The sequence below is a fragment of the Ostrea edulis genome, chromosome 9 (genome assembly GCF_947568905.1).
Source record: "Ostrea edulis chromosome 9, xbOstEdul1.1, whole genome shotgun sequence".
Lineage (NCBI taxonomy): Eukaryota > Metazoa > Mollusca > Bivalvia > Ostreida > Ostreidae > Ostrea > Ostrea edulis.
The window spans coordinates 54,112,341-54,137,652 of NC_079172.1; the positions used below are offsets into that span (position 1 = coordinate 54,112,341).

At 36.5% G+C, this 25,312-nt stretch overlaps 1 protein-coding gene across 3 annotated transcripts in view; it reads right to left on the reverse strand.

The window, feature by feature from the left end:
- Positions 1 to 10,196: 10,196 nt before the first annotated feature.
- Positions 10,197 to 25,312, reverse strand: part of LOC125659626 (2'-deoxynucleoside 5'-phosphate N-hydrolase 1-like) — a 370,196-nt gene continuing 355,080 nt past the window's right edge. For all 3 annotated transcript variants that reach the window (XM_056149645.1, XM_056149644.1, XM_056149643.1), the window contains exons 4-5: positions 11,257 to 11,367; positions 10,197 to 10,732 (exon numbers count right to left, since the gene is read on the reverse strand). In XM_056149645.1, the coding sequence (XP_056005620.1) occupies positions 10,632 to 10,732; positions 11,257 to 11,367 (212 nt within the window). In that variant the 3' untranslated portion in view covers positions 10,197 to 10,631. The remainder of the gene's footprint in view (positions 10,733 to 11,256; positions 11,368 to 25,312) is intronic.

Genomic DNA, 25,312 nt, shown 5'->3' on the forward strand with positions numbered 1-25,312 from the left:
GTCTGTACTCTCCAAGTCTGAACGGACGACAAAGTAAAGCACCGAGATTTATGTATGCCAAAAATTGCATTTTCATTTAGTATACATTATTAATCATTAAGGATTATTCACACAAAAGGAAATTAATTTCAAATAATTATCAGTTCATTTTAGGTCTGTTGAATATGTGAGCATATTTTAGCTCGACCCACCATAAGGACAAAACATAATGTTGCGTTTTCATTGGACAATCCCCCTTTCCTTTAGCGAGAGAATGCGTATTTGGTTTCCTTGCGTTTGAACCCGGGTCAATGCATTTTACCTACTTACACTTAACAAGAAAATGACTTAACGCAAGCATCAAAGATATCAGGCCGGCAAAAAATTATTATCTCATAAATCCCTCTTCTTCTTTTTTTCTTTGACATCTCTTCTTCTTCTTCTTCCAATTACTGGCCTCCCTCAACTCATTGAATATTCTGCCAGTTTGTGAGTGTACGCATGTGGTTAAAAACAGGGTAAAACAGTCTATTTAGTGGTGGGAAAGATTGTTCACTTGAGATTTGAACATCTCAAGTGATGTTTCTGAGGTAATATCCGGAGGCAGGTTGTTCCAGTCCCGCACCGTGTTGATGAAGAATGACCATTTCCTGCAGTCCTTCCTCGCTGATGGTAATGCGAGTGTATGGTGTTGTGAATGCCGTGATGTTCTGGTAGGCTTGATGAAGTACTTCTGTTGGTCTATAGCTACTTTATTGTTGATGATCTTGTACATCATAGCCATTCGTGATTCCTTTCTGCGTTGTTGTAGACTTGGCCACTGCAATTGTTCTATCATGTGGCCTACGCTGGATCTATTTCTGTGTCTGCCTGTCACATATCTGGCCGCTCTTCTTTGTACTTTTTCTAGCTGGTCTATGTGTCAATGTTGGTATGGGTCCCACACAGTAGCTGAGTACTCCAGTTGAGGTCTGACGAGTGATTTATATGCTTTCTCTTTGATGCTCCTTGATGAGATATGTATGTTTCGTCCGAGGAATCCTAGTGTTCTTCTGAACGAAGATATACTTAATTAATTAAGATAAATTAATTGCTGTGGTAAAAAAGTTAGTTGAAACAATTTCACGCAGTAGAGTAACGATTTCAAAGGCATACATATACATTTATATATGTTTGCAGTTTTCATTTGTCTGGAATCCCTCTTTGTATATATTTCAAGAATAAATAGATAAAAAAGTATTCATTGAAATAAATTGAACCCGAAACAATCGCAATACAAATTGAAAATTCTAAATATGTTTGGTACATTTTTTATGTGAATACGCTTGATGTATTAGTTTGGATCATCCCGACGTTTGTATACTCTATAAGGTCAGCATATAAACTAACTTTATCGACCGTTAATCCTAGTTTTTCAATTTGATAAATTAAGTTTATCGTCGTTAATTCGAATTAACGACCGTTAATTCAAATTAATTTCAGTTAACGACAGATAATCCCGGCCTGCCTAATTGAAGACCTACAGGTAATTGAAGACTTACGGAAGACTTACAAAAATATAGGCTATTTACATCAAAACTAATATGATTTTCTCATTAAGCATGTCTCAAATATCTAATATTATAAACAAAAAAGTTTGATAAAAATAAGTTTTAAAGTGTATTTTCAAAGCTGGGTAGGGGCAACTATTTTTCTCTTTTGACGACCTAGCGCAAGAAAGATAACTCGTATAAATGCCATACTTGCAAATCAACTGTTCAATTAATAATCATTTCTTGTATATTTTCTTTGTTAAAAGATCGTGAAAATGTTTCAAAATTGTATCTTAAAAGAATAACAATTGAACAGCTGCTTTGTAGATATATATTTACGCGAGTTATCGCTCTTGCATTAGGTCGTCTGATAGGAAAAAAAATGTTCCCCATACCGAGCTTTATAAATACACTTTAAAACAGAAAATCATATTAGTTTTGATGTATATAGCCCACATTTTTGTAGATCTTCTGTAAGTCTTCCGTAGGTCTTCAATTAGGTATGCCCAGATAATCCGGGTTTTTCAAGTCGTTAATGCTAATTAATGGACAGCCAATCACAGCCGTCGATGTAAACACAAACAGACACCCCCGCCATTTTAAAATGAATCGTTTGGAGAGATCCCATCAGCCGTCTGTTAACAGCATTAACCTGTCCTGTGCATAAAATTGCCTATGATTTTCTGAGGGTGTTGACCATTTTGCCTTTTTATCGTCAATTTTATTGCATCAGTCGTAAGATATCGCTTATAAAATAATGATAAACCTAACTGGGGAATGCAAATATCACAGATTTTTTTTTAATTTTTCAAACCATTTTCCATCAATGGTAATTTTGCCCCGCATTTAGTGAAATCCTGGTGATTTGGTTGACATTCTTCATATTGTCTTTCACGTGTATATGCTTCCAATCGCTACTTGAAAAACTACTGTATTGGAATGTACAAGGGGCGGGACTTTCAGGCGGTAAGACTACAGCTGGGTCGGCTTCAGACTGCGCATAAAGTGGGTGGGCGGTAAATCTAGTACTGCCGACTCCCGACTGTCCCGGATTGCGATGTTTTATGGATTATATTAAAACCGGCTAACAGAATAACTTCATATTTCTTGGGAACAATCTTTATGTCCAAATTGATTCATACAATTAAAAAAAACCCCAATATTAATAGGTATAAATACTTAAACTGGAGATGCAGCATACTCAAAAGCGGTAAATCTAGTACTGTGTTTTAAATGCCAAAACCGAAAACGGACATTCTTCATTCTATGTATGATTTTACGAAGAGAATGGTGTTTTTTAAACGATTTTAAACAAATCTTTGTATCTAACAAGAAGTATTGTTTTCTTTTTCACAGTTATTATACTTATATATACAGGTATTTATGATCAAAGCATGGTACAATCTAAAATAGTGATCACATGTTCAATTAATACTTTTGATATGTGCAATTATCACCTCATCCGCGTCAGTGATATTGAAACGAATTTGGTATTATCTCTGTGTGATAAATGTATTCCTATATATTCCTTTAGTCGAGCTAAAGTTGTGAATCCGGAAGTGGATTGAAAGTTACCGATACATTGACCAATCAAATAGCTAGATTTTAGCCAATCATAATGCTCAGTCACTATCCAATCAGCTTGAAGCTGTAGGGTATAAATACTGCGAAACAAAGTCAGTCTACACTTATCTGGACCAAGAAGAACATCGCTTAAAAGAGAAAGCTTAACAACGGTAAGGTATAGACGTGGCTGAATAAGTCTTTCCTATACAAAGTCAGTAATAATATAACTTTATTAAATACTTTACATAGGAATGAGACATTGCTCACATTTACCCTTACTTCCTCTACATTATTCTCATTAATACAGACTGAGTCAAATTGAGCAAAGACAAACATTGAGCAATATTGAGTAATTGAAGTGAGTAATTTTGAGTTGATCAAATTTTGCTATAATTGTGCGTGATTTCATTGTTCTTTGTAAAATAGCTAATCATTGGAACTGATCATTGTCTCAAATCATTTTACTGCCAATCACTGTTCAATATCTCGGAATAAAGCCGAGAGGACCCACACATCGCTAATCAATATTTTGAGCAAGTAGCTCAGTCTAAATTGAGAAACCACGGTTGCACGCTACAATATCGACAAGAAAGATAAAATTTAATCAGGATTATTTCAGTGACTGTACATCTTAATGAAAGTGGACCAAAAAAAAAACTCTTCTTCTGTGTAAGAACTGCTGTATTGTCAACAAAGTTCCATTAATTCGAGATACCATTAAAATGCAAAGTTTTTTTAATTAATAAAATTTCTCATTATTAGGCATTGTTTTGTCTCTCTAAATTATGGCAGAACTCTTAGCCACATAAATTATGTGTTTCCAGGCTCTACGACGTGGACGTGGTTCTACCTCAGAGCCCTTTTTTTTTTCTTTTTTTTCTTTTCTGAATTTATATTAATTACACGTGTTACAGAATGTCTATGAAGAAATCCATTTAACATATTACCCGATTTGTTATATTTTTAAAGTCAAAATAAAGTTCTGTTTTTAATTTTCGCAAAAAATAATTACAAAATAATTAGATTAACATAAAAGATACGGCAATCAATTTTTGACAATAACAGAAAATATGTTAAATGGATTTCTTCATAGACATTCTGTAACACGTGTAATTAAATTCAGAAATTAAAAAAAAAAAAAAGGGGGGGGGGCTCTGAGGTAGAACCACGTCCACGTCGTAGAGCCTGGAAACACATAATTTATGTGGCTAAGAGTTCTGCCATAATTTAGAGAGACAAAACAATGCCTAATAATGAGAAATTTTATTAATTAAAAAAACTTTGCATTTTAATGGTATCTCGAATTAATGGAACTTTGTTGACAATACAGCAGTTCTTACACAGAAGAAGAGTTGTTTTTTTTTTTTTTTGGTCCACTTTCATTAAGATGTACAGTCACTGAAATAATCCTGATTAAATTTTATCTTTCTTGTCGATATCACTGACGCGGATGAGGTGATAATTGCACATATCAAAAGTATTAATTGAACATGTGATCGCTATTTTAGATTTACCATGCTTTGATCATAAATACCTGTATATATAAGTATAATAACTGTGAAAAAGAAAACAATACTTCTTGTTAGATACAAAGATTTGTTTAAAATCGTTTAAAAAACACCATTCTCTTCGTAAAATCATACATAGAATGAAGAATGTCCGTTTTCGGTTTTGGCATTTAAAACACAGTACTAGATTTACCGCTTTTGAGTATGCTGCATCTCCAGTTTAAGTATTTATACCTATTAATATTGTTGTTTTTTTAATTGTATGAATCAATTTGGACATAAAGATTGTTCCCAAGAAATATGAAGTTATTCTGTTAGCCGGTTTTAATATAATCTATAAAACATCGCAATCCGGGACAGTCGGGAGTCGGCAGTACTAGATTTACCGCCCACCCATAAAGTGGACACTGAGTTCGCTTTAGCGGACCCTTCACCGGTCTTGGTGACGTCTCCATATGAGTGAAAAATTCTCGAGCGAGACGTTAAGCAAGATACAATCAATCATAAATCTACTAAAACCTGTAAAATATTTTTAAAACTTACCCATCAATGCTCTTCTCCTCCAGTAATCAGAATGAGGAATGATATGCATATAATTATATATAATATCAATTTTTTTTAATAGAATCTCATCATTATCTCCATTATTACACTCTCTTTGTCCACTTTTAATCCATCTGCTCCTAATCAACTACTGCTTGCAGATGTTTTCATAACAATAACAATAATACACTTTTTTAACTTCAAAGAACTTTTTTTTTTCATTACGTAAAAATATAATGAATGCATTTATAGTCATTAAGACATACAATATTGGGATTATCATACTGATGATCAGTTTAAAAATAAATTAGTTCACAACTAATATTACTGTGACATATTTTTAACATCACAATCAAGATAAATAATTCATAAAAATGTACAGAAATTCTATCCCAACCATAAAATACTTTGGGCACAAAAGACACACATTTGTTTTAAATTATGAGGGCAATAAAGGTGGTAACAGACTTTTTTTTTTTTTTTAATTCAAAATGATTTCAGGTAATATACAAACTTTCTTCAAAAGGAGATAGATCTGAACTCGTAATTAATTTTAGTAACATTGATAGCATACACATATATAACTTGATAATGCTTTTGAAATGTACCTTAAATTTTTTCACAAAAAATGTGATGTTTTCTTTTTTAAAAAAAAGGGGGGATATGGAACAAGTAGAAAATTACTTAATTGGCTTTAGACCTGGTCTGACAATGAACTTTATTCTCATAAACTGTAACACAGTGCAGAGAAAATACATATGTACAAGGTGTACAAACAATATAATAGACAGAATTTAACAAGAGGTACTGTGAGCAATGCTCACTAAGAATACCCCCCCCCCCTTACCCCAATCTCCCAAAGGGTGTTGGTAATAGGTATAAACTACATGTACCTCTTTTCTGAGTGTAAAAAAGAAATGGCATGACAAACCGAACCATATTGCTACTTCGATGTCCAGTGCGCGTGACCTTTGACCTTTTGACCCCAAAATCGATAGGGAACATCTTCATCCCATGGGCAATCCATATGTATGATATGGTGACTGTAGGTGGAAAGGATAACGCTTTAGAGCCCGGAAGCTATATTGCTACTTCAATGTCCAGTGCGCTTGACCTTTTGACCCCAAAATCGATAGGGAACATCTTCATCCCATGGGTAGTCCATATGTATGATATGGTGACTGTAGGTGGAAAGGATAACGCTTTAGAGCCCGGAAACCATATTGCTACTTCGATGTCCAGTGCGCTTGACCTTTGACCTTTTGACCCCAAAATCGATAGGGAACATCTTCATCCTATGGGTAGTCCATATATATGATATGGTGACGGTAGGTGGAAAGGATAATGCTTTAGAGCCCGGAAACCATTGCGTCTACAGACGGACGGACAGACAGACGGACACCCCGATTCCAGTATCCCCCTCCCACAACTTGTTGCGGGGGGGGGGGGGGTATAATTATGTACATAGAATCTAATTAGTTTCCCAGAAAACCCCTCAACTTTAATTTTAAGTTTTGTTTGGGGTTTTTTGGAGGGGGGATGTTAAGGATTTTTTTTTTAATTTTTTTTTTTTTAATTTTATGTATCTTTATCATTTTGTTATCAATCATTTCTGAGTCATAAGGTATTTAGTACTCGGTAAACTTTCCAAAAATCGCCAGTCTGTGTTCACTTTCACTTACGAACTCCTCAACTATTTTTTCTGGATTCAGTTCATCAGTCTCATTTTTATGAACATGCAATAAAAGCAAATTGTTTGTTCGTATTTGGCTCATTGTTGATCTCAGTGATGTTTTCAATCTTTTCAAGGCGATGAATGAGCGCTCACTGGTAGCGTTAGTTGCAGGAAGTACCAAAATTAGTTTGAGAATTTTGAGGATCTCGGCAAACAGACTTTTTTCATTTGAATGTCTGAAAAATTCAACCACACTTGGTATATCTGGCGTAGTCTTTTGGTAAAACAGTCTTTAACATTATAAGCTGGCAGTGAAGATCCTTTGGCTTCAAATCTGTATCATATAGGGTCGTGACAAAATTGAATTTTCCTTCAAACGTTTGACCTGTGCAAGCCTTAATCACGAGGTTTTTAAGATTAACATAAGCTTTGTAACCTGTTAATGCCTCGTAGAAATCTTTCCTATACATATCTGCACACGATGAAAAAGTATGTGATGCTGTCCCATCATCAAGTTTACGAGGAATTTTGCGTTTTCTAGGAAGAACAGGATCATCGATGTTCATCTGTTTTGTTTTGTCAACAACTTCCTCGTAAAACTGAGTGAAGATTGTCTCATCTCGGACACTTTGCAAAGCACTCATTGTCGTTGATGCCATTTTTTGACCATCACTCGCCGAGAGATTTGGAGCCTGCAGAGCCCTTGCCAAATTATCACTATAGCGTAAAAGTTTTCCACTCAGTAAATACCCAAAGAAGAAATCAAACCTGCACATATAAGCAGCCACTCCCCTTATTCTGTTTCTCATTTCTACTTCACGCACGGATTGGAGGCTTTCATCCCAAACATTTCTTAGAATTTCGTAGTTTGACAAAATGCTCAAAAATGTGTCGGCTTTTATTGTCCATCTTGTGGGACACAAAACCATTATTCCCGCTGACGTTCTCTATAGATTTTGGGCATTTTTTAATGTATTGAAAATCATCTCCCTTCTTGGAGATTCTTTAATCAACTTTGTTATATCCTTTGCAATGTTCAGGGTGTCTCTAAGCAACTTACATCCCTTAATAGAATCACTGCAAGCTAGGTTAAGAGCATGACCATAACAGTGTATGTAAAGGGCTCTGGGTTCAAGTGCATGAATTTGTGGTGCAACACCTGTCTTTGAACCAGCCATAGAAGCAGTCATGTCATAACAGTGGCCTCGTACTTTGTTGATAGGCAGATCGAACCTCAAAAGGGCATCTTTAATTGCTAGGGTTATTGAATTAGCCCCAATGTCAGAAAAACAGTACATCCCTAATAAATCTTTATGAGCGGTAAAATTTTGATCAACCCATCGAATGAATAAAACAAGTTGCTCTTTGTTGGAAATATCTCGTGTTTCGTCTGCCATTATTGAAAAGAATTCAGACGATTTGATGAAAGCAACAATTTGTCGCAAAACCTGCAACCCCATCACCTGCAAAATTTGATTTTGTATATCTGGAGCAACATCCTTATTTGTCTTGCGTTGTAGCCATTCCTGAAGCTGGGGATCGCGTTTAGCCTCTAGCATGAGAAGTTGATTAAAGTTCGAGTTTTTCTCGTCTTTGTCACCCCGAAGAGAAATTCCTTGTCGAGCAAGAAACTTAAAAATGTTTGTGATTTTAAGCAAATTCACTCTGTTAGACTTCCTCTCGACTTCCTGCGTCTTTGAAAGACATTCTCCAACATCTTTAACCTTCTCCTTTATCGTAAACTCCCTTTCCATTGCCTCTTTATGGCAATCACTTTTCTCGTGTGCGGCGAATTTTGTGGTTGCCTTATTCCAGTTTTTAAAACCACTTGATATGAAAGCTCTTTCTTTCTTGTGACATCTGAGAGTCTTCTTCTGAAATGATTTTATGCAAGGAAAACAGAATACAACATCTTTGATTTCTACATCACCGATCAAACCAGGAGGCATTGAAAGATCTCATCTTTTTACCAAACTTTTTTGCTGGAAAGAAAATATTCCGTGGCTGATTTGGGGTACTACCGATCTCTGGTGTATGCCATTTTTCATGTACAACCTGGGCCTTTTGAACTGGTATTTCTGAGATATCATCTTCTGAAGAAGAAGAAGAATCAATAAAGGAAGCAACCTTAACATGTTTGTCTGTTTCTTTGTTTGCAGTTTCCCCCAATTTACCTGTTTCAATAGACTCCTCATTTGTGTTATACTCCAAGAGTGGGGAAGGACTATCTTGTGATTGTTTTGGTTCAAATGAGCGATGAGGTTCAGAATCCTCAAAGGATAACCTCGAACGCTTTGAAAGAGGTTCCTCATGCTTGTGAATACAGGCAACAAAATGATTAGGTGTCCAACCATCTATTTTTGTAGCAATTGTTTGAGTCCACGTGATGTGGATAGCATCCTTATATTTTTTAGCATTAGCACGGTCAAGAGGAACAATAAGCTGATTATGATCGTGTCTGTTTACACCAGGGTTTTGCACCTCGGTGAAAATCGACATGATTGGTTTCTGCAAAACGTTAGAAGCTACAAACATATGTAAAAGGCTTGAATAGTAACCGTTCTTGGTTGTTTTTATTGTTTCCTATTGTAACGAAGCAATCAAATCACCAGTAATTAAACACTCTTCTGACAGGGAACTTTCAAAGACATATTGAAGTGAACTTTTGTTTGTGGACATGGTCACAAAAGTGTTTTCATTCGTGTAGCGCTTCAGGTTTGAAACAAATTCAAACACAATTCGTACCCTCATTTCCTTAAAATTGTCCTCATGTCCAAACACAAAAAAATGAGAGAGTTCTGAATAGACAATTCCCATCACCATATATCTGAATCGGGATAAGCTCAGAAGGAGCATCATTTGGATAAAGCTCTGAGGAAACAGCATCTTTTCGAATATTCGAAGTTGGGATATTAGGTATGCTTGTTGGAAGAAGATATTTCTTTAAAATTTGCTCTTTGAGTCTAACAAGAAAACTTAGTGCTCCCCATCCCTTTTTTCCTGCATTCCTTGCTTCTTCGTGCACTTTTTTGAAAAATGCCTTTCTTTCGTCCGTCTGGGCATACATTGTGAAATATAATCAAAGTTAAAACTGTGTGGAAGGTTGATCTTACACTGATACGATAGTGTCTACTCTTGGACCAAGAATGAAACAGGTCTTGACAGCCTGAGACTTTACAATGTAAAACTTATACGGTACCAATTTTGATGCACCAGATGCGCATTTCGACAAATAATGTCTCTTCAGTGATGCTCAACCGAAATGTTTTGAAAAAGTTGTTACACGTTATGACCTACGTCACATTGGGGGTGTTACGTCACTGATAAATAGTACTTCACACATTGTCGGGTTTACCTTTACCATAAAAACTGTGATGATAAAAAAGTCAACAATTCATCATATTAGCTTTACAAAAAGATTTTAAATATATACAAACGTTGAACTGGTATTAGGGCAGTTGGGCATAGACATTTTTGTATCAAGACGAAGTTTCTATGAACAAGCTATCTAATGAATTATTAGACCTTGAAAGTTAGTCAAGGTCACGCTATAATAAAATATAATGAATAATAGTAAACTACCGTACAAGTCATTTACCCCATATGACATTGTTGATTATGAGCAGATACCCGATGGGCGTGGTCATTATGACCACGTCCATCGGGTATCTGCACATAACCAACAATATCATATGGGGTAACTACTACGAATCACTTAGAAGTTAAGTAACAAAATACATGTACATTGTATGCACACTGTAAATTTTGTGTTTATTTACTGGCTCAATTGTCAATGTCTGCAATATTACACTTTGTGGCTTTATAAATTCACTTGAGGTGTTTTGCAAGAATGTCGGGCACTTGATCTTCTGTGTAGTTGTAAACATGAAAATTTTCCCCAACTGCTCCAGATATCATGGCAGATATTTCTACAAAACAAAAAACATCAAGTATTCATCAACTTGTCTTTGTGGCGTCGTTTTGATTTTTGTACAATAGGCATTAAATGTTCTGTATCCAGGGGTTAAAATCTTTCTTGTGCTTAAGTTTATATTTAGCAAATCCAAATGAGAAATGTCATGTCGACACTGGATATTGTCATTTTTGAAATGTGATATAGTAAATTAATGAAACTTTCTGTCTTTCATTCATTATTTTCAAACTGATGCTTATGTTTTTGGTGGGTTTTTTGGTCATTGATTCATAGTGTCAGTGTGTTTCAGTAAGTTCCGGATGTTAATTTTAAGACTTTATAAACCTTGTACATGTTTATGTTATCCACATTCAAAGAAGTTTGGCCAAAATCTTCTGTGTTGTTGTCACAAAGAAATTTTCCCCTACAGATATCATGCATGATAGCTCTACACAAATTAATTACAAACAAAAATACAAAACTGCAATTCATTCATTCATTCCAGAAGAACGTCTGTATGCACCTTTGTTTTAAACTTACTTTTTCCTGAATCAGGACGGAAGAGACAAATAATGAGTTTGTTTAAGGACACGGCTCTCCCAATCTCATATCCAACTCCCAATGATGGCTGGGTCACCTCCGCAACAAGAACTGTAACAGAACAAACAGTCACTGCTATACAGTGTAATACCACTTAGTCCCCATTGTGATCACACTGTCAACGTACGTCAGATTCAAACAAGTGATTTTGTTTAAGTCTTGAATCTAGGGCAACACGGGATCATAAAACTACAGTTCAATACACATTTATTAATTAACGGGACACGTGCAATACATTTAGGCACCTGATCCCACCTCTGGTATATCCATGGGTCTGTGTTTGCCCAACTCTATACATTTATTGCATGATAGTGAGGGAGATATGAAGATTTATTCACCCATGAAAAATCATATTCCCCGAGGGCAACGCCCGAGGGGAATATGATTTTTCTTGGGTGAATAAATCTTCATATCTCCCGAACATTCATGCAATAAATTGTTTATTATACCGAAACAAAGCAAGACCACAAAATTGTATTTGAGATTGGAGTTTACTCATCTATACATCGTACATGTATGTACCTGAGATTGCCCTAACAGTAACATCGCGCCGTCAACGTATACATGTATATAGAAGGTACAAACAGCGAAACACAGTGATATGATAACCAGTTTTTGTATTTCCATTTTCCTTGAATGCTGATTTACTTGAATGTTTTTATATCAACCAAAATCAGTCGATTTTAAAACTGTATATCAGAGACCCGCATATTTTGTGCCTTACCAACTATGAAAGTAGAATGACTCGGACTTATTGTGACGTCATAATACACTTCGTCTACTTTGACGTTAAATTTATGGAAAATGCACGAAGCTTCCCAAGGGGAAATATGATAGGGAGATATGATGTTTGAGAGGGAGATATGAAGTTTTGTCTTCCCTGGCACGTGACTGTCTAGACCAATCAGATTACGCGTTGCATAGAATTCTCATACTGAGGTATAATAATATACATTTATTGCATGATAGTGAGGGAGATATGAAGATTTAATCACCCAAGAAAAATCATATTCCCCGAGGGCAACGCCCGAGGGGAATATGATTTTTCTTGGGTGAATAAATCTTCATATCTCCCGAACATCCATGCAATAAATTGTTTATTATACCGAAACAAAGCAAAACTACAAAAGTGCGTTTGAAATTGGAGTCCACTCATCTATACATTGTATGTAGCTGAGATTGCCCTAACGGTAACACCGCGCCGTCAACGTATAAAAGATTTTTTAAAAACCCGAAATATAGTGATATGATAACCAGTTTTCGTATTTCCATTCTCCATGAATGTTGATTTACTTGCATGTTTTTGTATAAACCAAAACCAGGCGATTTAACAGTGTATCAGAGACCCGCATATTTTGTGCCTTGCGAACTTTGAAAGTACAATGACTCGAACTTATTGTGACGTCACAATAAACTTCGTCTACCTTTACGTTAAATTTATGAAAAATGCACGAGGCTGCCCAAGTGGTAAATATGATGGGGAAATATGATGTTTGAGAGGGAGATAGGAAGTTTTGTCCTCCCTTGCACGTGACCGTCTAGACCAATCAGATTACGCGTTGCATGGCTTTCTCATACTGAGGTATAATAATATATTTATTGGGGGTTGGGACCGGTGCAAAATGCATTAGGACACACATTTATTTTGACTTGCATATTGACAGGACTCAACCTTTTTTTTTTTTTTTTTTTTAAATTTTAAGCACTTACAGGACAGCTATATATATATATATATATATATATATATATATATATATATATATATTGCAAATGTATCTATGAACAAAAAATATTATAAAGTATTTTAAACTTTTAATTCAACTATCTTTTAAACAATAATACTGATTTGTATGTCTGCTTTATTCCATGTCCAAGTCCAACAGAATCAAAACTAAAGTCTAAACACATTTTTGATAATTTGCCACAACCTACCGGTATCATTGGGTCAAATGCTGTCTGAATTGTTTCATACCGAGTGTTAGGCCGTTCTTGGCACACTGATTTTGACTACGGATATATTCATTTTCCTGATCAAGATATAGGGCTCACGGAGGGTGTGACTGGTCGACTGGGGATGCTTACTCCTTCTAGGCACCTGATCCCACCTCTGGTATATCCAGAGGTCCGTGTTTGCCCAACTTTCTATTTTGTATTGCTTATCGGAGTTATGCGATTGATCACTGTTCGTTATCTTCACCTTTCATAGAGAATACCGAGAAGTGAAAAATACTTGTAAGTACATGAGACAACAATTAATACTTGTATAAAGTACATGATACAACAATTAAGTAAAACAGTAATTAAAAAATATGCAAAATGTAGCACTTTAAACAACAATTTAAAAAGAAAAAATAAGATGAAAATGAACTTCTTTAGACAAATTACCGAACAAACATGACAAAGTAGACAAAAGTTTCTCGGGAGCTTGAATCCCTCAGCTGATATATAACTGGAGAGATATATTTTAAGTGATGATTTTGAAGAATTCAAGAGATTTTTTAAAATGAAGTAAAAATGTTGTTTAACCATATATATATATATATATATACAAATATCCCACATGATTATGGAATAGAGGGTATAACTTTTTGGATAGAAAAACACCCGGAACTTATCCCAAGAAATTTCTCAATGGAATTTATTATAGATTCCATAAAATTCATTTTGGAAAACAACACATTTCATTTTGATGGCGAATTCTACAAACAAATCAAAGGAACAGCTATGGGAACTAAAATGGCCTCTGTATACAGCATTTTAGTAATGGGATATTTCGAAGAAATGTTATATCGAAAAGTCGATGAGGAAATGAGTCAAGAGCTTGGACAAAATCTGAGGAATTCATGGAAAAGATATCTAGATGACTGTTTTATATTTTGGGAAAAATCCGAAGAAGACCTGATCACGTTTCACAATTTGTTAAATACGCTCAATCCAAATATCCAGTTTACCATGGAATACAGTGATACTTCGATTCCCTTTTTGGACATCAAGGTGATAAAACATGAAACCAACATCCTAACTGATATATTTTACAAAAAAACGGACACACACCAATATTTGAATTTCAAATCATGTCATCCTACACACACTAAAAGGAATATCCCGTACAATTTGGCCAGAAGGATTTGCACTATTGTTAAAGATGAAAATACTAAAAACCAAAGACTGGCAGAATTGAAAATATTTCTTACTGCGCAGAATTATCTGGAAACACTCATTCTTTCAGCCATAAATGAAGCAAAGAAAATTCCACAGCATACACTTAGAACAACAAGAGAAAAAGAACGCGATCCTTTCCTAATACCATTTATGACAACTTACAACCCAAAACATATAAATATCTTTCAGGAAGCTAAGAAGAATTTTACAGTTATCGAGCGTGATTTAGAACTTCAAAAAATTATTCCCAAATCCGACCTCCTTCACAGCCAAAGACAACCATCTAACTTGAAAAAATTATTAACAAAAGCCAAATTCAATTCAACGCCTGAAAAATACGCAGTTTCTACATGTGGTGACTCAAGGTGTGGTACATGTCCCTTCCTAAAAACAGGACCTTCTATTACTTTTAAATGCGGAAAATATTTTACTGTAAATGATAACGTCATGCAAGTCGAAAAACTTACTATACTGCATTATTTGCAACGGGTGTGGCGAGGAATATATTGGACAAACCGGAACACAACTAACAGCCAGGATGCGTGTCCATCACCAACAAATTAACGATCCCAGTACAAGAAATACCCCATGCAGCGAACACTTTGACACCTGTGCTAGAGGCAACTACAGCGTATTTCCATTTTATAAACTTAAAACAGAATCAACGTCCATGAGACTTGCTAAAGAAAATCATTTCATTAAACTGTTTTCTCCTAAACTAAACAAACTTTAATCAATGCATATATGAAAAATTCTGATTGTTAAACCTCTTAATTCATCAACCTTTATCATGTAAATGTTCATGCTTATTTTGTCTAAGTCACCTTTCACGAACTTTTGTATTATGACGTCATGTATCTATTCCCTCCTCGCAAAGACTATCATGACGTCACAATAGACGTCTCTAAGATAAACAACTTTGTATTCACCTGAGGATGGATGTTAAAATCCAGAAAGCGCTAGTGATTTAAATATATTTTGGAACTGTATATTTTCCTGCTTTTTTATTGAATTATTTTGACTGTGTGATATCAACTTTTTCTATTTGGATTATATATATATATATATATATATATATATATATATATAAATATATATATATATATATATATATATATATATATATATATATATATAAAGCACAAACAAACAATTATAGGGAAGTCGTTGTGGCCGAGTGGACTTACGCACTGGTTTGACAATCTTGCTAGGCGGTGGGTGCCGTACGTCGCTGGTTCGACCCCGGGTTGGGGCGAAAATTTTCATATATATATATATATATATAAAGCACAGAAAATTTCACTTTATTTGGATACCCACTTCCGCCCCACAACCCGGAGTTGAACTCACGACCTGCGGAACCAAATCTCCCAGCAGCATGTAACCAGCGCGCTAGACCGCCCGAAAAACTTGCTTCCGATGACGATGGAATTCTCGCCACGCTGTCACACACTACACGGTCATTGAGAATGGAAATGGGATACAGTTATTCAACGTACATTTAAGAGGATCATACATGATACACATTGCATTCGAAATATTTCATATAAAGCACAGAAACAGCAATGAACTCTTAAATGAACATAACTGCCCTAAGTGAAGAAATATTTAATATCAAGCACAGAAAATTTCACTTTATTTGGATACCCACTTCCGCCCCTACCCGAGGTTGAACTCACGACCTGCGGAACCAAATCTCCTAGCAGAATGTAACCAGCGCACTACAAACCAACATTCTGTGACTTTAATCATTCACTCATGTCACTGGGAAGCAAGTGTTTGAAACGTGTGACCTCCACTGGTGGAGCGACGCTAGCGGCTTCACAATCGGAGTGGTATCGCGTATCTTATGTTGGACTTCATCATCTGAGTCACGGTTCTCATCTCTCTCTTTTTAAGATGATCGTTATGCCTTCGTCCCGTTGTTCCATCTTTAAACACTATTCGGTAGGATTGTTGTCCACCGTGGAGACTTTTAATGATTACAGGGTATCCCGGTGTAAAGTTTCTCTCTTTCGTGTTTCTATCATGATAATCCTTAGAACTGTTCTGTCGGGTATTTACTTTGCATTGAACTTCCTGTTGAACCAAATACAGTTTTGTATGAAGTCGTCGATTCTTTAACAATTCTGCTGGTGAAACACCAGTTGTAGTATGTGGGATTTTTCTGTAAGTCAACAAAAACCTCTGTAATTTTGCCATCAAAGATCATGGTCTTTTGCTCATCTTTCTCATCCCCTCCTTGGAGATACTGTAACGAATTTCCGACTGTCGGTCTACGAATTGTCACATGTGCTTGTTATATTTTATATATATATATATATATATATATATATATATATATATAGTTTCTCTTTTACAGGTACCAAGAACTAAAGTGACAATTATACAAATGCTTGTACTCGTATGTGATCATTTCTTTCAGCGGTATTATGTCTTACCTTGTTTGTTTAATACGTGTTCTTTCACATTGTCTTGTTTCGGTGGCGCGATTTATGCCATAATTTGTACATATTTGAGTCGATCAAATACTTCCTTTTTAGCACGTTACATCTATAACGTCACGTTGGGTCGTGGTGACATCACGTTGGGTTAACGGTAACAAGACGATTCACTTTTGACTTTTCATACCAACAATTCGGACGTGTTTTTAAAGAGAAATGTCCAGGTAAAATTCATAGAAACGGTAAAATTCATAGACATTTTAAATTGGAAATTGTTGGAATTATAATTTATATTTATTGGAATTTACTTGAAATTTGGGGGGGGGGGGGGGGGGTGCTGGTTATATATTCTAGCAAGTGATTATTTAAAAAACATTGTTGTATTATAAAGTTATAAGAAAATCAATGTTTAATTGAAATGAAACTTTTATACTTGTGTTGTTTCATTTTATTTCTTGGTAATTTATATGACCGAGCCTAGGTCACCATAACTCGCTACCAGAGTGAGAGATAAACTTTTGTAGATCGACATTTGGATCTAAATCCGCTACCAGGAGTTGAATTGAGTGTTGAAATCGAAAAAACCCTCGCAGTAGCGAAAACGCTACAATACGATCTGAACATTCAGTCAATCCGTTCGACGCTGGATGATAAGAGTGAAGATTTCACATGCATAATTCCATTTTCAAATTCGAAAATTCCTGGCTTAAACAAGTGCCATTATCCGTTACAAGAACTTCGGGAACTCTGTGGAGGCAAATGCTTGCCTAAATTTCTCAATATTTACTTCTGATGTCGACGTTTACGTCTTGTAAATCTCAATCCACTTAAAGTACGCATCTATAACTACGAAAAACATAAAATCCATGAAAGGTCCAGCATAATCAGTATGAATTCTTGACCACGGTTGACCTGACCATTCCCAGGGGTGTAATGGTGCAACAGCTGGTGCAAAACTTTGCATCTGACAATCGGAACATTTCTGTAATTTCCACTCGATGTCACTGTCTAATCATGGCCACCATATGTAACTCCTAGTCAAGTGCTCCATGCGTAGCATGCCTGGATGTCTTTCACGTAATAAATCCAGCAGTTTGTTCTTTCCTGATACAGGAACTACCATTAGACTTCTCCATAGGATACATCTATTATGCGTAGTTAGCTCACTCCGTGGACTAAAATAAGGACGAAGATCCTCATCACTGTTCTTGTCCTCTCATCCGTACAGTATGTTATGTAATACCTGTCGACGGATCTGCGTCGGTAAGTGGGAAAGTTTCCCAGTTTACTTTCGGAAGGTCGGTGGTCTCTTCCCAGGTACATTGTATCTGGGTTCTCTCTTCCACCAATAAAAAACTGGGCGCCACCATATAACTGAAAAATTGTTGAGTGTGGCGGAAAATATCAATCAATCAATCGACGGATTTAATGTTCAGTTTTCAATTTGCTTCGCTTCCACTGGTGTGTTGTCCAAATGGTCCATCAGTAGAATGGTTTCGCTTGGAATGGGGATGTCCTCCATCCAAGATTTATTCAATGGTAAACGACTCAAACCATCTGCGTTTCCGTTTTTCCCCCTTCTTTGTAAATGATTTCATATGCATACGCTGACAGGAGTTGTGCGCAACGTTGAATCCTTGCTGCTGCCATCGTCGGAGGTGCTTTGTCCGGTTTGTGATCTGTAAATATTTTGAATTTCTGTCCATACAGGCATTGATGGAATATTTTCAAACTAAAGATGATGACCGATCCTTCTTTCTTCAACTGAGAATAATTTTTTTTTCTGCGGGTGCCAGTGTTCTAGAGGCATATATCATTGGTTTTTCGCTGCAATCTCAACACTGGCAATAGTGACGTCTCCATATAAGTGAATAGTTCTCGAGAGGTACGTTAAACAAAATACAATCAATACTAGGACGTCAGCGTGCAAAGCGAGAAGCGGCCAAAGTGAAACTCATGTTTGCTGAACAGGAAGCGCAAATAAAACATGAACAAACACTATTAAAGTAAAAAATAGACGTTCTGTCAGTACAGAAAGAAGCTGTGGTAGTGGATGTGGAATATGAAAGGTGGAGATAACGAACAGTGATCAATCCCATAACTCCTATAAGGAATACAAAATAAAGAGTTGGGCAAACACGGACCCCTGGACAATGCCAGAAGTGGGATCAGGTTGGATATCTTGGAATGACAAAAGAATTTGGTGTGCGGGATGAAGACTGTGTGTGAGAAAGTAGACACTACCGATACTCTCAACAAATATTTTAGTGACCAACCTGTAAAATACGAAAGAGGTACTGATCCCTTTATTCCAACAATCGTAGACGATTCATCAGAATTCCCCCCTGGTTAGATCAAACAGACAGTTACACAACCTAATACCCAAGACTTTTCTGATGGAGTGTTTGATATGACAAAATCTACATACAACCAGGATTCAGTGGCACTTGTTCATGACCCTACACCTAATGAAACTTATCAAGACAGGCCAACTAAAAAAGGCGCCGGTTGTGAAAGCAACATTTCCTATGGTAACCCAAACCAAAACTCTGACACCAAGGAAGCAACAGTGATGTTGATTGATTGATGTTTTCCGCCACACTCAACAATATTTCAGTTGTCTGGTGGCGCCCAGTTTTTATTGGTGGAAGAGAGAACCCAAATACAATGTACCTGGGAAGAGACCACCGACCTTCCGAAAGTAAACTCGGAAACTTTCTCACTTTCCGGCGCGAGCGGGATTCGAACCCGCGCCGACAGAGGTGAGAAGCCGTGTGATTTTGAGCGCGATGCTCTAACCACTCGGCCACGGAGGCCCCCAGCAACAGTGATAAACTCTATGTGTAAAACTCAAGAGATGTTTCCAATCCATGATAAGTGTACAACCAGTAAGTTTCTTAAATGCACGTGACCACCTTTTCGACCTGCCAGTCACAACAGCACTGCCCAGTCAGAACCACCACTACATTTACTCAGTGAATTCGCAAACTACATAAAGAAGCAAGAAAGATCGTCTGCATTGGTCAAATGGGAATTTTGATGCACATGAAATTTCTTGTAACAAATTCTCCTGGGTCCTTTGGAATATGCCTGGTGCTGATAATATGCCGAATGCCAAACGATTGTACTAGAAAAGTCCTTTATGGTTGTTACTACTTGTAAATTTCTTTGACTTTTAGTCCCGTGGGGATCCGGGTTAGAATAGGTCCTCAGTACCCCTTGGTTGTCGTAAGAGGCGACTAAATGCGGCGGTCCTTCGGATGAGACCGCAAAAACCGAGGTCCCGTGTCACAGCAGCTGTGGCACGATAAAGATCCCTCCCTGCTCAAAGGCCCTAAGCGCCGAGCATAGGCCGAAATTTTGCAGCCCTCACCGGCTGTGGTGACGTCCGAAATATTCTCGAGAGGGACGTTAAACAATATTCAATCAATCAATCGTTCAACTCCAACTGTTGATAGGCCTGACTCATGTCTAACTTTAAAAACTGCAAGTCTTCTGTTTAAGGAATGGGATAGTTGTCGAGTTTTCATTCCCTGTTTATTGTGACCTTATGGTACCCACAGATGCGAACACTATTGTCTCCCTTCACTATTGGCACTATCGGAGTAGCCCACTCAGAGAATTCTACAGTTCCTTACCTCATAAGTATATCCATCTCTTGTTCTATCTTTTCCTTTAGTGGGATCTGGCCTTGAAGTATTTTGAATTTTCATTTGGATCCACAAGCCGATTTTAGCTTTTACACCAATGACTTTTTCCAGTTCTTCCTTGAACACAGCTTTGTGTTTCTCTAACAATCTAACATCCGCCGTTGTTTCAGCTTCTGAGTCTGTGTTCCCTTGAACTACTCCTGTCAAGTGAAATTTCTTTTCTTGTATTCCACTGTCAGTGATATTGTTCCCAGTATTGGAATGCCTTCACCTGTATATGTACGCAGCTGAGAGTTTGAATACTTGAGATTTACTGATGAATCCCGTTCATGGAGATTATTGTAAGCTATTTCTCTAATTATAGTTATCATAACTGTTTTGTTAGCTCTGATGTCCAATTCCATGGATATGTCCTCTCCGTTCAAGCTAAGGGTCACTCGATATGGTTCCCGTTTCCTATGATCCTCATTCACGTAATATATAGAGTACTCGGTAGTGTTGTCGTCAATGTCATGATCACTTTCATCACACAAATAGTGTACCTTCCCCTTCGAGTTTGATGTACTTGATGTACATGCGTTCTTGCCATCTTTTACCTTGGAACCGAACTCCTCTCCACTTTTGTGGTGGTCTAGATGGGTGTTCCTGGGCTCCGTCATGTTTGCTGGCTGCTTGTTCCCTCTTCTTTTGACAACACTAAGCAACCATGTGACCAGACTTGTTACAATAAAAACAATTTTTGTCTCGAGTCTTGTTTCCATACGAAATTTTTTTCACCTTTTCGATATGTCTTGACTGCAGATCAATCACATTCTAGGTCATGGTTTTCATAGGCACGGAAATATCATATGCCATCTTGTAAGATAAGCTCATTTTCCGACAGTAAATGTCGCTGTATCTTATCATCCATGATTTCACAAACCAAACGATCTCGTATCATAACTTCGAATGTCGCTCCAAAATTACAATGTTTAGACAGGTTTCTTAATTCCGCTACACACGAAGCCACAATCTCACCTGATTTTGGAAGCGGTTGTCAATTCGTATCTCTGTACAATCTCCAAGTGAAGAACAAGATTCACTAATTCAGCAAATAATTTGGTACCGGACTTGGCTGGCACCAACAAATCACTTGTAAGTTTATAAAGTTTGGTACTGCAAACACTTAACAGAATTAATCACTGCTTTCCCAAATCCACTAGTTCTTTGTCTCCGATACCATTCGCATCGAAATAGTGGCACAGGCGCTCACAGTAATGCTTCCAACTCTCTTTCTCCTCCTCGACGACTCTAACTTCCCGATAATCTCGATTGAGATTCGGCTCGGGTGAATATTGGGACTGACGCCTTCACCGAATCTCGGAGCAGTCCTTCATAATTCATGTCTGGAAACTTACTTCAGCCGATTTTAGCAATTAATGTGCATTTAGGTGACACTGCTGTTCGCTTCAAATAAGTTTGTTGACTATTAAACCAAATCTGTATCACTATTAATGCCGTATTACTTACTGTCAAAGTATGTAAATTCCATAAAATAAACTATCACTAAATTTTCCGTTCAAATGAAGACTTCCATGGCGCAATATTTTAACTCCCAAAATTGAAGAGTTCCTATATTTATGTTCCCCAAACAAAGTTTGGGAACATATTGTTTTTACTCTGTTTCTTATTATTATTATTATTATGTTCCCCAAACAAAGTTTGGGAACATATTGTTTTTACTCTGTTTCTTATTAAGGTCTTCCGTCTCCTGCGGAAGACCTTACTATTATTGTTCGCGTTCTTCTTCTTCATTATTAAGGTCTTCCGTCTCCTGCGGAAGACCTTACTATTATTGTTCGCGTTCTTCTTCTTCATTATTAAGGTCTTCCGTCTCCTGCGGAAGACCTTACTATTATTGTTCGCGTTCTTCTTCTTCATTATTAAGGTCTTCCGTCTCCTGCGGAAGACCTTACTATTATTGTTCGCGTTCTTCTTCTTCATTATTATTATTATTATTATTATTATTTTCCTTGGTAGTACACGCGTTTTTCTCAGCCATTTCTCGATCGATTTTGACGAAATTTTCAGGAAAGATGTCTTTTGGTGACGAGACTTTGCTTGCGAAATTTCGTGCTTGACGTCACTTCCGGTCAGGAGTTATCTCTCTTTTAGTGACTTTTTGAAGGGTCTTGTTGTCCACGCATCTCCTCCGTTAGTTTTGAAGCTAGAGTCTTGAAATTTCTACACAAGATAGAGTAAACATTTTAGAAGATTTGTGGGGGATTCGATTTTACCGGAGGCGATTTGCCTAAACGCTCGCCTGGACCTGAAAAAATGGATGCCAAAATTTTTCGCCCATTTCGGCGATTTTTGACCTTTGATCTCCAATATCTTTTTTCTTGCAAATATTTTGTTAAGACATGTAGGACAAAAGTTGTGCACATTTACGAGATCTTTTCGAAAATATCAAGATTTAGGGGCTAGCCCCTTCAATTAGGGATCTAGAAGGGCTCAAAGTCTAGATCAAATATCTCAAAAATCGTTCATATTTTGGTATAAGTCAAAGAACAAAAAATGTTCATCTCAACAATCCAAATCTATTCATATAAAAATTTAGGTCATATGTTACGTAATAAGGGATTTTAAGGGCCAAAACCATAAATTTTTTACCCCTTGTATCTCGAAAACGACAAATATTTTGAAAAGCAATAACGAACAAAAGTTGTTCAGAATGATGATCTGAACAATATGCATATTTCGTTTTTACCCTATGTAGCCCCGTTAGGGAGCTACAGTTTGGCCCCTAAAAATTACTTCTAGAAATAACTCGAGAACGGTAAAGAATTTCTAAATACTTGTTGAACAAAAAATGTTTGAAATGTCATGACCTTTCTTACGATATCAAGCAAAAGGGGCTGACCCTTTAAATTAGGGGCCCAGAAGGGTCCAAAGGTTTATGAGAATATCTCCGAAACTAGTAATATTTTATAATAAGTCATTGAAGCGGAAATGTTCATCTAAACGAGCTTGTTCTTATCAAATCAAAAAGTAGGTCATATGTTATGTAATAAGGGATTTTAAGGGCCAAAATCATAAATAATTGACGCCTCATATCTTGAAAACGACAAATATTTTGAAAAGCATTATTGAACAAAAGTTGTTCAGAATGATAATCTAAACAATATGTACATTTCATTTTTTCCCTATGTGGCCCCGTTAGGGAGCTACAGTTTGGCCCCTAAATATTTCTTGTAGAGATAATTCGAGAACGGTAAAGAATTTCTAAATACTTGTTGAGCAAAAAATGTTTCAAATGACAAGGCCTTTCTTACGATATCAAGTAAAACGGGCTGGCCCTTTAAATTAGGGGTTCAGAAGGGTCCAAATGTTTTGGAGAATATCTCAAAAACTATTAATATTTTATAATAAGTTGTAGAAGCGGAAATGTTCATCTCAACGAGCTTGATCTTCTCAAATCAAAAAATAGGTCATATGTTACGTAATTAGAGATTTTAAGGGCCAAAATCGTAAATATTTGACGCCTCATATCTTGAAAACGACATATTTTTTGAAAAGCATTATTGAACAAAAGTTGTTCAATGTGTCATAACCTATCGATCAATATCAAAAAATGGGTCTGTGGGCCTCATGGCTCGCCTGTAGAGTCGATTTTTGTCGATATCAGTCGATTTCAAAAACTTGTAACTGGTAAATATTTTGTAAGGACATATTGAACAAAAGTTGTTCAGTTTTTCGAGATCTATCGATTGATATCAAGAAATAGGCCTATGGTCCTAATGGCTCGCCTGTAGAGTCGATTTTTTGTCGATATCGGTCGATCTCAATAACTTTTTACAGGTAAATATTTTGTAAAGACATATAGAACTAAAGTTGTTGAGTCTATAGAGGGCTAACAAATGACATCAAGAAATAGGCCCGCGGGCCTTATGGCTCGCCTGGAGAGTCGAATTTCAAACGAATTTCACCGCAACTTTGCTTCAGAAGCTTATGATATGAAAAATTGATTATCTCTAAAGTGTCTTAAAGTCGGAAACTAAATTGGGACTCATTTGTCTTTTTTTTTGTGTTTTTTTTTTAAATCCGAGTGCATCAACAAAGCGGACGGAAGACCTACTCGTTGCTCGCAACGAGATCGTGTCTAGTTATTATTATTATTATTATTTTCCTTGGTAGTACACGCGTTTTTCTCAGCCATTTCTCGATCGATTTTCACGAAATTTTCAGGAAAGATGTCTTTTGGTGACGAGACTTTGCTTGCAAAATTTCGTGCTTGACGTCACTTCCGGTCAGGAGTTATCTCTCTTTCAGTGACTTTTTGAAGGGCCTTGTTGTCCACACATCTCCTCCGTTAGTTTTGAAGCTAGAGTCTTGAAATTTCTACACAAGATAGAGTAAACATTTTAGAAGATTTGTGGGGGATTCGATTTTACCGGAGGCGATTTGCCTAAACGCTCGCCTGGACCTGAAAAAATGGATGCCAAAATTTTTCGCCCATTTCGGCGATTTTTGACCTTTGATCTCCAATATCTTTTTTCTTGCAAATATTTTGTTAAGACATGTAGAACAAAAGTTGTGCACATTTACGAGATCTTTTCGAAAATATCAAGATTTAGGGGCTATCCCCTTCAATTAGGGATCTAGAAGGGCTCAAAGTCTAGATCAAATATCTCAAAAATCGTTCATATTTTGGTATAAGTCAAAGAACAAAAAATGTTCATCTCAACAATCCAAATCTAT